This window comes from Macrobrachium nipponense, chromosome 1 (genome assembly GCF_015104395.2).
Source record: "Macrobrachium nipponense isolate FS-2020 chromosome 1, ASM1510439v2, whole genome shotgun sequence".
In the NCBI taxonomy this organism is placed as follows: Eukaryota; Metazoa; Arthropoda; class Malacostraca; order Decapoda; family Palaemonidae; genus Macrobrachium; species Macrobrachium nipponense.
The window spans coordinates 91825760-91839627 of NC_087200.1; the positions used below are offsets into that span (position 1 = coordinate 91825760).

Genomic DNA, 13868 nt, shown 5'->3' on the forward strand with positions numbered 1-13868 from the left:
TCCTCAAAATTTAAAATAAATGACATAACACCAACAAACTCAGGTTCATAGCGATGCCAAATAAAGAATAATTATGTAATTTCAAATTCCCAAAAGAAATTTTAAATATACATCGTAAAACTTTAAAAAGGCGTAGAAATAAAACGCAGCCTGAAATTCATGTTCGCATACACGAATGCAAGAGATCAATAGTAGCAAATGACCAAGAACATTCACCTTTCTCTGTTCATGACGCCAGTCATGTCTTTCAGCTGAAGCTAAGCACGCTGACTGTTTTCTGTTTACCCGAAATCCACCTGAACGTTCGCCACTTCGTTTTGATTCCTGATAAAAGAAAGTATTAAACCTCCAAAGCACTAAGAATATTTTCTGTGATGCAATGGCCCCCATTTGACAAGCAAATGAACATCTTTTCTGCTTCATCTTTGTTAAATAATAATCAATCCTCGTGCAGATTTCTTTATTTTCCTAATCTTCTTTCTTTCAAGAGGCAAGATTAGGCTCCACTTTTTAATGGTCTCCAAGTGCCACGTTCCGTAACAACGATAACGAAGGAAGAAAACAAGGTTTACTTTGGACAGACTTTTACCCGTCTCTTCACCTGGCCGAATGGAATAGAGGTGTACAGGAAAAACTGCACTTTCTTCAGTATATTGGTAACAATATCGATTTAACACGAGATTATACTTTTTTAGAAAGAAGGTTTTTTTTTTTTGCAGGGTGTAATTATCCTTCTATGATACCTGAAATTTGAAGCATACTACCTTCCTGTGTACTTAATTCAACAACCATCAGCTTACAGAGGCATAAATCCGGATGGCTTTTTTACTCACAATGGCAATCTCTTCGGAAATCGGGCTGCCTCCTGTGACGGTCACCTTAGAGAGTCCCTTGCTCTTTGAAGCAACGATAACTTTGTCTGTAAAAGAAAATCAGGTATTTTAAGAGCTTCAAGAAGAGATAAGATTCAACAATGATTATATCACTGGTTTACAGAGTAGTTTGAGGCAAGCATAAAAATACTAGTTGTTGTAGCCTAATTTTGGGGTGCTGTTTTCAGATTTGAAACCAGTTTTCACTCATCACCTCTAGTTTTTTAGATATATATGTATACATGCACATAAATGTGTATATGCATTCATGGCCACGAGATGTGTCCTATAAGATTGTATGTTTTTTTATTAGAAATTTTAGGAATTGTGGTCTCTTTAGAAAATTTACATGCCCTATATTTTTACTAAAAGCATCTGGCAACCCTGACAAAGCTTGGTTTAATGAAGAATTTCGTGAAGGCCATGGACAAAAATGGCGCTGCCTTCCAACACTTGTGCACCCTGTTCCATGCTAAGCTCAACGAGGGCATCTTCGTCGGACCTCAGATCCGAGAGGTGCTGAAGGATATGGACTTTGAGAAGGTTCTTACCTTAAAGTAACCGAGAGCATGGGAAGCATTGAAGTCAGTCTGCAATGGCTTCCTTGTTAACACACGGGTACCAGATTACCAAGAGTGTATCGAGAAGTTGTTACAGTCTTATGAGGATATGGGATGCCGAATGTCACTCAAAATTCACTTTCTCCACCCCCACCTCAAATTTTTCCCTCCGAACCTCGGGGCAGTGAGTGATGAGCATGGAGAAAGGTTCCACCAAGATAGTACTAAGATGGCGAGCAACTACCAAGGCAAGTGGAAACCCAGCATGATGGGGACTTCTGCTGGATGTTCTTGCGTGACAACCCGGAGGCAAAGTACACATGTGTTTTTTCTGTAATATGCCTTTGTAACAGATGTAATAAACACATTATATTTTGAATTTATATGCGGTATAATTAAAAGGAGATATGTGAAAGCAAAAACCCTAGAGGTGATAGAAAAAGCCGTTCAGAAATTTGAATTCACCACGTCAAAATTAGTAAAAAAAAAAAAAAAAAAACTATTCACATCCTTGCCTCAAAGCAAAAAAATGTAAACCAGTGAATTATCAATGTATAGGACAGAATACTTTAACTACTTTCATCATCTATAGTTAAGGCATAGTATATTGCAAACATATATTTTTTCTTTGTTTTTTGCAAAAGGGTTCCCTTGGTTATGGTAAATAGTCTTAAATTAAACTTGAATAATCATGATACGAATGATTTCAGCTCTGCAGTACAAAGGAGAATTATTTTTTGATGAAAATAATATTCACCAACAGTAACTTCCTACATCCTTATGGAATTGCACTTTTTTGTGCTTGCCTCATTGCAATGAAAATCTCTTATACAATGACGAATCGATTCTTACAAAGACATTATTTCCCCGGGGAAACTTTCATTCTAGTTTGTCGTCTTTTTTATGAAAATAAAGAAAGAAAAAAAACTTACTTCTTGCTACGTTGTTCTCCACCGTCTGAATCACTGACTGCGTCTGAACCACTCTCCTGACGACCTTCTTGAAGCTACGTATTTTAGAAAAAGATTTCGCTTGCAGAAACTTCTTGTTGACCTTCCGGCGTCCGCCGTTGGCACCGCTTTTCCCGCCACCACTGCCCTCACCATCAACCTCGCTGTCACCATCACTGCCACTGCTGTCATCGTCGCTGGAATCATCGTCATCATCATCGTCAATGGTCTCTTCCCATTCTTCGTCCTCCTCTAGAGCTGGAGTCTTGGGCTCAATGGCTGGAGGACGAGGAACTTCGTGAATTTTGCTAGGTTGTTTGCTCACGCAGACGCATTCTCCTCCTCCTTCTTCTGCGGTTTCTGTTGGCAAGCAAGTTGAACAAAACTCGTCTGGTCCATACTCTGCCGGTTAGCAAGCGATAGGTTAGAAAGGAGGCACACACGCACGACAGGAAAACAAACATGCAGAAAAAAGTGAGGGAGTCACAGTGAAGGAGAGTCATGGCACTAACGTAGAAAACGGGGAACGTAAACATGAGTTAGGTCTAGTAAAATGAGTTCTCTACTCAGAGAGATGAATGTCAAAGAAAAGCTCTTAAGAAAATTGTCTTCGCTTTACAGCTTCACAGAAAATAAGCTGAGCACAAAGCACTCAGATTCACTAAGATTTTTATAAGCTATAGGTTGGTCATTAGAACACCTTTTCTGTCATCTTTCAACGTTTTATCACCAAACTCAGTTCCGAGTATATTTGAGACAATGCTGGTGGCATCAGTGAAGGAAGATGTGAACATACTTGACTTGAATCTAGCCACCAGCACTTGCTAGCCTTTCCCAAGTACAGTGACAGTTCAGTAAAAGTTGACAGGAAAAGTGTTTGTGTACTCATGTTATATGAACTATAGATTTTTGAAGAGAATAATAAAAGGCTAGAATGCTCTAAAGGGGAATAATGAAATCAAATCTCGTTTCTGTATATAACTGAGCCGCAAATAAAGCCTTAAAGAGAATAAAAGTTGCAGGGCAGCCACAGAGAGGAAACACAAAACATCTTTTGTTTTGTTCTTTTTGCATCTCATCACACGGCAGAAGCAGATGTAAGAAATGGTAAGCTCAGAGCCACAAGAAGATGAGTTCACTTAAAGACCCAGTGGAACAAGTTCATGCAAAGACAATGTTGGTGCCTTTTCTGCTTCAAGTGAAAGTTGAAGGTCTATCGAATGTGGACGATTCCTAATTCAAATTCTTCAGTCAAGCATTGATATTCAAAGCCTGTTTCTGATTTATTTAGTTACTTATTTATTTATCTGTTTATTTATTTATTGCTTTCTCTTCTGAGGATTCACGAGCTTTCTGCAGAAAATGTGAAAAAACCTGAACCATGAATTTACTTCACGTAAACTCCCTCATATTAATTTCAAAATAGAATTGAATTTGCCTGCAACATTTCTTTTAAAGGACATGAATTATCCTATATTATAATTCAGTTGTTAAGAAGCTAAAATAATTAGGATAATATTACGGTAGTATCTTTGATACCTAAATCACATACACAAATCTTAATGAGTAATAAATAATGGCACGAAACGATATTAAATGTAAAAGAAATAACCTAACGCACTGACAACGTCATACAAAATTGCAAGATCAGAGAGAATCTTTTTGAAAAATCTCTGAAGATTAGGACAGTAGTCTTTTGTAAAGTTTAGGAAATTTTAATATAATTCTAACAATGTACCAAGATTTATAAACAAAAGAAGGGTCTTATTGTACCCTCAGGATTTGAAATGTTACCTGCGTAATAAAACAACTTAAAGAATATAATTTTTTTTACGACTATGAAAGAGTATGTTTCTGACAGGGCAGACAAATTTCTAACGAATCGATAGACTTCAAGGATTAAAAGTAGTAGCTAAAGTCTTGTTGCAGAAAATGGGTTTCAGAATTACACCAAGAAGAACAAAAGTTACCTATCTTTTGGAGAGGTCGTTTCATTCGTGAAATAGGCAGGTAGTAAGTTAGGTAATTTGGTTAGTTAGGAAATCAGATAAAAACATAGGAAATTGTTAGCACGATGGCAAGCATATCAAAGAGAACAGAATAATGTGACGTCATTGCAAGCACTCCAGAAAAACATCGCTTTCACAATAGAACGACAAAAGCAACATCCAAGGATATGAACACTTACCTTAAGGGCCATATTAATGGTTTAGGACTATTCAGGAAATCTGTTTTTTTTTTCTGAAGATAATTTTTTTTTCAACAAATGGTCATTTGAACAATAGGATTAAATAGATATCTAAAATACCCATACTTCAGGCCTAAACGTAACATGTTAACTGTGTGGGCGACTACCCACCTACAAACATAAATTGCCCACCCACTAAATTAATTTCGCCCAAAAGGTCTGTAGGTGATTTGAATGTAACTAAAACACTACTTATTATAAACGACAAAAAAATTCACTGAAATACGACATAAAGAGTGTTTTATCAAATAACATTTTCATTATGTATGAACAATTATTGATAAATTATACATAAAGCTGAAATAAGTGTAAAGCATACACATATGATATTTTACGTACGATGGCGAAGTAAAAAAATAAAAAAAGTCCGGGATCCACGCACTAAAAAATTCTTAGGTTTAGCCCTGCCGTACTTTCACAATTAAAGAAAAGTGTAAGAAGACTACTAACTACCGGGAGTTTGCCCATAGGCCTGGCTGTTTGGATATAATTAGTCTTTCTTTTTCCAAGAGGCGGCTCCATTGTCCATTCAGGATTAAGCCTCTCACTTATCTCTCTCAAATTTATTTTCGTTTTTAGTCCTGGGGTTGACAAACGACTCAAGAAAAGGGCCTCGGAATAAATTAATAATAGAGTACATGTCCATTGACTAAAAAAACAGTACTTGCAATATTCCAATGCTCGACCCGTCTGCCAGATGATGTACTCAGGCACATCATCTGTTTTGGCCGTTCACTCTGTTTATACTTTGCAAATCAATTTATTCATTATTATAATTTCATTATCCTTTCCTGTCTTTTAAGTTCTCAGCGTGAAAGCATGTACGTATATAAATATATATATATATATATATATATATATTATATATATATATATATATATATATATATATGAATTTTTATCACTTCACCGTCATTCATATACATGCCACAAGTTACTAATGTCCTTTAATATCCAATTCGCTCTACCCTGGAATTAATAATTTTTCTTATATGTTAACCGACGGGAAATTTTTTTGTTGATAATGATATATATGTCTGTCTGTGCATATATTTGTGTATAGTATATAAATTTTTACATGTATATGTGTGTGTGAGTGTTTGTAAGAATTATGGCTTCCAAAACGACACCAGACAGTGAAATGTTCATCCTCTTGCATTCAGCCTTTCATATTTCCAACGTGAAAACTGACTTGTAAAGTCATTTAGGAACCTTATGTCGCCAGATTCAGTGACCGTTTCTCTCCTAACGATTTTTCTTATTTTTCGGGCCTGGGCTAGAAAAGAGCATTCTGGACGTCTACCGTTTTTGCCATGCCAGTGGGGATAAATATTTCCATCCTGTTCAGGAGTAAGATACTGAGCTTTCTACCGTCTTGTGTGTTTCCTCAACTCATTCGTTCGACGTGCGCTCTGTTGGAAAGGAGTCTGCTAACATTTCTCCCTTATAATAATCTTTCTTGACTTGGGTCGTTGACCCTAGTCACTGGGACACCGGATTTTAGTCATAAATCAGTCAATAGCCACGTTCATCGCTTTGCAACACAAGAAAAAAAAGGATTTAATTATAATGAGTACGGACATTTGTTAAAAAGGCAATACATAGACTTAATTCTCCTCAAATTTAAAAAAAAAAAAAAAACATTAGTTAAATGCAATCATATATTTTCGTAAAATATAAGATTTTAGCACATGAAAAAAAATCGTTTGCTAAACCTTATTTCTAATACTATTTCATGCCAGAAAAGTTAGATGACTACGCTCTTGGAGAAATTCAACGAAGTATGTTATTTTCCGAAGCACGGAACATTCAAACGGAGCTTTGAGGCATACATCATCATTACTGTAACTAATGCTGTGTGTGTATGTGTGTGTTTGCCAGTTCCTTTTGGTCAGTTGTCAGCCTACCATTAGGCAGATTTAACTGCGCGTCAGAGAATAGGCTTCCACCACCATCAGATTTCAGTCGTAGCTTTCATCAACAGAGTAGTTGTCTTGACACTGCTCCACACAGATACAGACACACACACGCACCACATCCTTGATGGGCGATGTGATTATGTGAACAAAATCATATAATTGGCTGTCAGGAAGATTATCCCGTCATGAGGTTGATACATCTCATGAACATCTGCTCTGCTGAGACGGTAAAGCTGAATGCAAGATTCCTTTCACACTTTCCATCATTTTCCTCTCCTCCAGCAACGCCAGATAGAGGATATGCACTCATGGACTCGTCTGCGTCTATCCACAGGATATCTCAATAAACTGTTGAAGAATTCTCGTGAAATTTGATACATGTGTACGTATGTGATTCATTTGGCATTTTAGACTCATGATTCTCAAGCCTTTCTTCTTTCATTTAGACGTTGGACAATTTCTTTTACCTAGGCAAAATTAAATTGTCATTAACAAAAATGATTTACTACTTCTTATGGTTTAATATTACGGCAACGTTTCCAAAGCTCCGAAGCGCCCTGGTTCCTCAAGTAACAATCAAGTACTTAGTCTGTGTCTTCCCCAGCCTTCGAAGAGCACAAACTCGCGAATGTGGTATAAGATGGTCTTCAAGGCCTTCATATTCTTTAAGTTGTCTAACTGTTTTCTAATAGTCCTTTATTTTCTTTGTGGGACTGCTTGTGTAACTGTCAGTAAAACTGCTGGGATAATACCCCAACAGATACGAAGCTTTCTTTTATAAAATTGTCAGTTTTTGTTCCTAGGGTATGGGTGGATTTTTCATGATCAAACCTGACAAACTAATTTTAATGCTTTATCTTGTTTAGGGATTTTATCAAATATCAGTAGATGAAGGAATAAATATGTATAAAATAAGGTGATCTCCCTCTAAGATTTTCGTTTCTCCTTTTGTCAAGGAAGGAGTCATGGAAGGCACGTCCAACGGGCACTGTTTTTACGCCATTTTGGAGCATCTATAGCTCCAAAACACTGCGTTAATTTGATTCATATTGGTGGCGGAATTGAAGTCATGCATATTCGTGACTTCAATATTGCCACTAGTATTGGCAGCTTAGCGCGAAGTTTGTTGCAAGAAGCCCAGTGGTGCAAGAAAACGACTTCTTGCACACTACGCGGTATTACCCCGATGAAAGAAAGTGTAAAAAAAAAAAAAAAACTAGAAATTGCCAGTAACCAGGATCACAAAGCTGGTAACCAGAGAGGGCTTAGCTTAATACCATTGATTACACACTTGTTGACGTCACTTGGCAAGAAAATGATGGTAAATCCAGCACTCAGAAATCCCAGTTAATCCCGGAGACTCTCATATCGCGTGTCATAAATCCTGTGTTTTATGGCTTCATTTTTCTGCTTTGTTTTTCTGTCGGCAAGATACTCCATGATACATTTCGTCGCAAGTGTCGAGATCTCACGTTTTTTGGTCTCCGCGTCTCGTTGTGATACGTTGCCGCAAACATGAGGTTCTTATTTGTCTGCTGCAAAGTTTTCGACTGATTTTTATAATGTCATGTTGCTGCCCCATATGAATCACGGTGATGTGATCAAAATTCATGAAATGGCTACGTGCGACAAACGCTCGACTTTGTTAACATGGCAGCAAGAGTTGGATATCGATGCTAATTACAAATACCCGAGTTCGACAGTGATTTGTAAGGTCGGAATCGGTATCAACTTATACTTTACTTGTTGGCCGAGTCGATAATGTCACTGGAGTCCTCATTTCTCCTCTGTCCGCTGGGCGCTGGTTCAAACCCACGAGAGGACGAAATGATTATCAACTAAAAAATTCCCCGTAGGTTAACATATATGAAAATATGTTAATTCCGAGGTAGAGCGAATTGGATATTAAATGACAGTTGCAGCTCGATGCATGTATATGAATCACGGTGATGTGATAAAAAATCATATATTATAGTAGTACAGGCAGGTCTTGATTCAAATGACGCATGTAGCCTAAGGCTGTACCTGATATTATTATTATGGTTTTTTTTTATTCATTCATGACAATTAACTCATCAAACCAGCTCTTTCCATATGGTAAGACCATAGTTAATGGTAATGGTTGATTTAGACATTCACCTCAGGCATACACTGACAGGAATCTATGGGAACGATTTTTTTCTGTTAAAAAATTTATTATTTTCTAATTTAATTTTTCATTCAATTTCACATAATGTTCTTGTACTGTCCATATCATCCCTCTCCTTCCATGAGAAATAGTTTCCAAGGAAATAGAAAGATGCATTTATTCCGAATTAATCCAGCATGAGTCTTTGAAACGTTTTTGTGTATTATATTAATTCTGTCGATTCTCAAATATGGAAAAATAATTGTTAACAAACCGCATATCATTAAGTATCATTACTATTATACGTACTTACTGTCTTCTTTAAAAGACTTATTCTTGTTGTTTCCAACGTGAAGACAAAATTATGGTTATATGTACGACTAAAATTATGGCTGACACTCTTGCTTGGCATTGTTTCGAAAACGGACTATAATTTCCCATTAATCAAATCAGCCTTTTCCGTAAGGAGAGCAATCGCATGAAATTTCTTTCAAGTGAATGATTTCAAAAAAATTTGTTATTAATAAAAGTCAAATGCCGCATATCCCTTTATTAACATTTTTACCTTTTTTTGTGATCATCCGACCCCATCACGGACTTATCAAAAAACATTATAATCAGTCCTTTCCATGTTTAGATATAATTAGCCATTATTTATGTTGATCAAATAAAAATTCCACCAAAAAATGGACAAACTCGAGCGCACGATGCGCAAAAAAATAGAAAAAAAGTCAACGTTTTTCTTTGTTTAAACAAGATTATGTCCGATGAAGCCGGTGATGAATGTGGCACGATATGCAATGGGAAAACGGTCGAAATAGAAACAGTTAATTAATTGATCATTAAAAAGAAAAAAAGAAGGGAGGGAAGTCAGGTTAATGAGATCACGACCTGGGGTAAGGTGTTTCGCACCAGGTGTATATCTTCAAGCCGATGGGAGAGCGGTTTGGGGGAATGAGCTGGAGAACTGCTCTCTGGATTACGTCTTTATTCTAACTACTATATATAACTATATGCAATATACATATATATATATATATATATGTGTGTATATAATAAATATATAATATATATATATATATATATATATATATATATATACATATATGTGTAAAATATATATATATTAATAATATATATATATATAATATATATAAGAATATATTATACATACATACATAATAACGTATACATATACTAATATATAATATATATATAATATATATATATATATATATATATACATATATTTGTTATATATATATATATATATAAAATATATATATATAGAGTTTTAATTTAGTTTAATGTTTTGGTAAATTTTTTAAACAAATTTTAATTGGGGCACCACGAAACGTTTGCGAACAATAAAATTTATCTATGTTGACGCTGGAACCCTGTTGGAACAATTATATATATATATTTATATATATATATATATATATATATATATAATATATATATATTATATTATATGTATATATATTACGCATACATACATATATCACGGAAAATCACTATACATATATCGATACAAATTTATGGCTATTCATTACTTTATATATATATATATGGTAATTGTATTACATAGCTTTTTAATTTAGTTTAATGTGTTTTTAAAACATAAATAAAACAAAATTGTAATTTGGGGCGAAGAAACGTTTCAATTCAAATTTTATCCATGTTTGAGCTTGGAACCCCCTGTTGGAACATATATAATCTTACTATAACTATATAATATATATATATATAATATTATATTATTATCCTATACGTGTGTGTGTATATATATATATATATATATATATATATATTATATATATGTATGTATGTATGTATGCATGTATATATATATATATATATATATATTATATATATATATATATATATATATATATATATATATATATATATATATATATATATATATATATATATAAGGGAACAGAACAGTTTTCCATCTTGTTCTTCCCTGAACGCGTCCCCTTCTGAAGTTATGCGCCTGGGTGCCAGATACGTTAGCCTAAGTCGTGATCTCATTACCCTGACTTCCACTCTTTATATAAATACATACATACATTCATCGTTTATGAGCAAAAGATCCCAAAAGGATCAAAATTATAATCAGACTTTACTTAGGTAAATATAGACAAATAAATGCAGTCTGTTTTTAATGAAATCTCATTATGAGTCAATTTTCTTCAATTGCATTAATATGAAGAACTTTTTCTTTAGATAGAAATGTAATAAATAGTGGAATGCCAGAAGCAGAATTAGGTACATTTATTTTGATTTCGTTTCTTAAGCCAGGCAGAGAGAGATCGAGAGAGAGAGAGATTCAGTTTTTCAGTTGAAAAATTAGATTGGTTGACCACACAGTCATCAGTATAAAGAAACTTCACTTGTTGCATTATCTGATGCTAACCAGTGACCACCTTATGATTTCTTGGTGATTACCCTTTTAAACCACTTCTGTGATATACACACACTATTTCTTTAAAGGTTAAAATCAAAGAGTTCTCTTGTCTTCAGAATAAAGCAGTTGATTTAGATTATAATTTTTTTAATCCAATCTTTTATTGTCATTTGGCAATGAGAAAATAAAGGTCTTTCTCTCCTACTACTTTAAGAGGATTCCGACGGCATGATAAAATAGATATAGACGGGAACTCAAGAATTCGTATTTTGCTGTTTTCTAAAGAAAGATTGTCCTAATCATCTCCTTCGGTGATCTGATTGTAGAGGCCACTGGATGGACTTGACTTCCGTCGTGCTCAAAACTGAAGTAAACTTTATTGAATGCTTGTTGATTACGCAATTTTATATGCTTGTCTCACCAGGTAAACTAATGATATTGAGATTCGATTGTCCAGTTCAAATATTATAAAAAAAACTCACATTATAAAAGACAATTAATCGAGAAATTAGAGAAAAAATCAAATACTTTAAAGGAAGCTTTTGTATATAGTAAAAAAATGTTATGGTAGTCAATATTAAATTCTGCTTTACGCTTCCTGCTAATTCCCATTTTGAGATAAGTTTTTATTTCATTTTTTCTAATAAGTTTTCTCTTTTCATCCTCTGCTTCTATAATACGTGGTCATTATTTTCGGAAAAAACTTGCTGCAAACATATAGTTATGAATAGCGCTTAAAGTGGTACAAAAATGTCTTTGATTCATTTCATAAAAAAACAACAAGGTCTACTGCAAAAAAATATAAATTTTCTTACACAGTTAAGTACCATCTGAGGGATACCGCTTGTTATAATATGTTTTTTTCTAGTTATTATCGCTTTTTTACTCATTTCTGACGTCACTGTGACAGAAAACCTTGTGTTGAATAGCCACGAATGCTCGACAAGACTATATGATAAAAAGAAAATTTTGATGCAAGTTCATTTCCTTGTCTGTTTGTTTAAAAAAAATGTATATGCATTAAGGACGATAATCCTAATCTAGAAATCTCCATAACCTTCAAATTACCCCTAATTCCGAACTGTTCCCATTGTAAACGAAAAAACCGTTTTATGAAAAAGTCAACAGAGGTCGGCGCCCCAACGCCCCCCCCCCCACACCCCTCCCCACCCCAACCCACACACCCCAGGTACCCCCCTTCTCTCTTTCTCTCTTTGTTGACATTTGAATTACGAGGAAGTGACCTCTCGTTCATCGCCAGTCTCTCTCTCTCTATATTTCCTTCTTTCTTGACACGACAAGCCACCAGCGTAGAGCAGATGGGTATGCCCTGGTCACCCGTTTTTCTGCTTTTCGTTGTCTGCGGTCTACCTCATCCTGGAATATATTTCCTCTATTTATTTATTCAGATTCATATGTTCTCAGATACTTCCACTGTATTCTAATTGTATTAATTACATATTTTATTTTTTGTTGCTAGTATTTTTTTTTTCAGACATATTTATTGTGCCTTGGGGTTATAGTCTTTTCTACTACTTTATCAATCTTATTTCATACTTTCCCTTTTCAGCCTTCATTCTATGGAAGCTTCTTGTGCAAGTTCATTGCCTTTTGACTTGTTCTACAAGAATGTATGTTCGTCGTTCATTATAAATAATAATAATGATTTTAATAGCACTCGTCTTGAATTAATAATAATAATAATAATAATAATAATAATAATAATAATAATAATAATAATAATAATAATAATAATCTTTCATATGCCCCATTTCCCACCAAACTCCAATCCTTTATGGATCATCGTTTATTTTTTTTTTTTAACTTCTCGGCGAACTAACTTGGGCCATTCGGGTTCACAAACAGCCATTTAAGAGGCATTTTGTAAAGCAGTAAATAAAGTTGCAGAAGAGAGGAAGAAGAAGAAGAAGACGAAGAAGAATTGCTGAAAGGCGTGGAAGAGGGACATTAATGTAGATGCAATTTGATTTTCAGGACTTTTCACTAAAATATCGACCCACTCGTCCTTCTTTAATATATAGATAATTCTCTAGATCAAATGCCGTTTTTATTTTTCTTACAAAGATATTATGTAATCTATATATACTCTCTTTTTTATCAGCTCTAAAATGAACGATTATTCGATTCACTGTGGTAGAATCTGGAAAGAAACTGCGTACGAAACAGGCAACAAAGACTGAAATAAGAAGGGTCATGCATTATACTTACTCGTGATTCGTCCGAAGGCGTAAATAGTGTTCTTTGTCGTTATAATTTTCGATACGGTGTTGTGGAATTCCTCGAAGGACGACGACATCACGGAACGCTCCTCTCTCTCTCTCTCTCTCTCTCTCTCTCTCTCTCTCTCTCTCTCTCTCTCCTGGAAGAAATATTGAAAGTAGGAGTTTAGCTACAATCTAATATTATTTTGATGTTTTTAATCCATTCTATGTAGTTATCTTTATTCATTTTTTCTGATTTACTGTTTTTTCCATTATTCTTCATCAGTGACCTCTGGTGTTGTGGCGCCAGTGTAAGAAATGAGACAGTCACTCAGGTCTGTGGTAATGGACTACAATGAGTCCAGAGAAACCAGTGAAACTTCCTTAAAAAAATAAATAAATAAATAATCTATTATTAATTCAAGTATACTTCATAATAAATGTCAACATTAAAAGGCCTTATGTACGTTTTACGGAAAAATGTTTCCTCAAAGTTTTTTTTGACACAATAACATTAAAAGGTTTTTGTATTTCTGTCGAGCTGTCATTTCAT

At 34.6% G+C, this 13868-nt stretch overlaps 1 protein-coding gene across 1 annotated transcript in view; it reads right to left on the reverse strand.

The window, feature by feature from the left end:
- Positions 1-13467, reverse strand: part of LOC135219462 (inactive ubiquitin carboxyl-terminal hydrolase MINDY-4B-like) — a 35241-nt gene extending 21774 nt beyond the window's left edge. The window contains exons 1-3 of the mRNA XM_064256257.1: positions 13323-13467; positions 2365-2742; positions 834-919 (exon numbers count right to left, since the gene is read on the reverse strand). Coding sequence (XP_064112327.1) covers positions 834-919; positions 2365-2742; positions 13323-13410 — 552 coding nt within the window. The 5' untranslated portion in view covers positions 13411-13467. The remainder of the gene's footprint in view (positions 1-833; positions 920-2364; positions 2743-13322) is intronic.
- Positions 13468-13868: the final 401 nt, after the last annotated feature.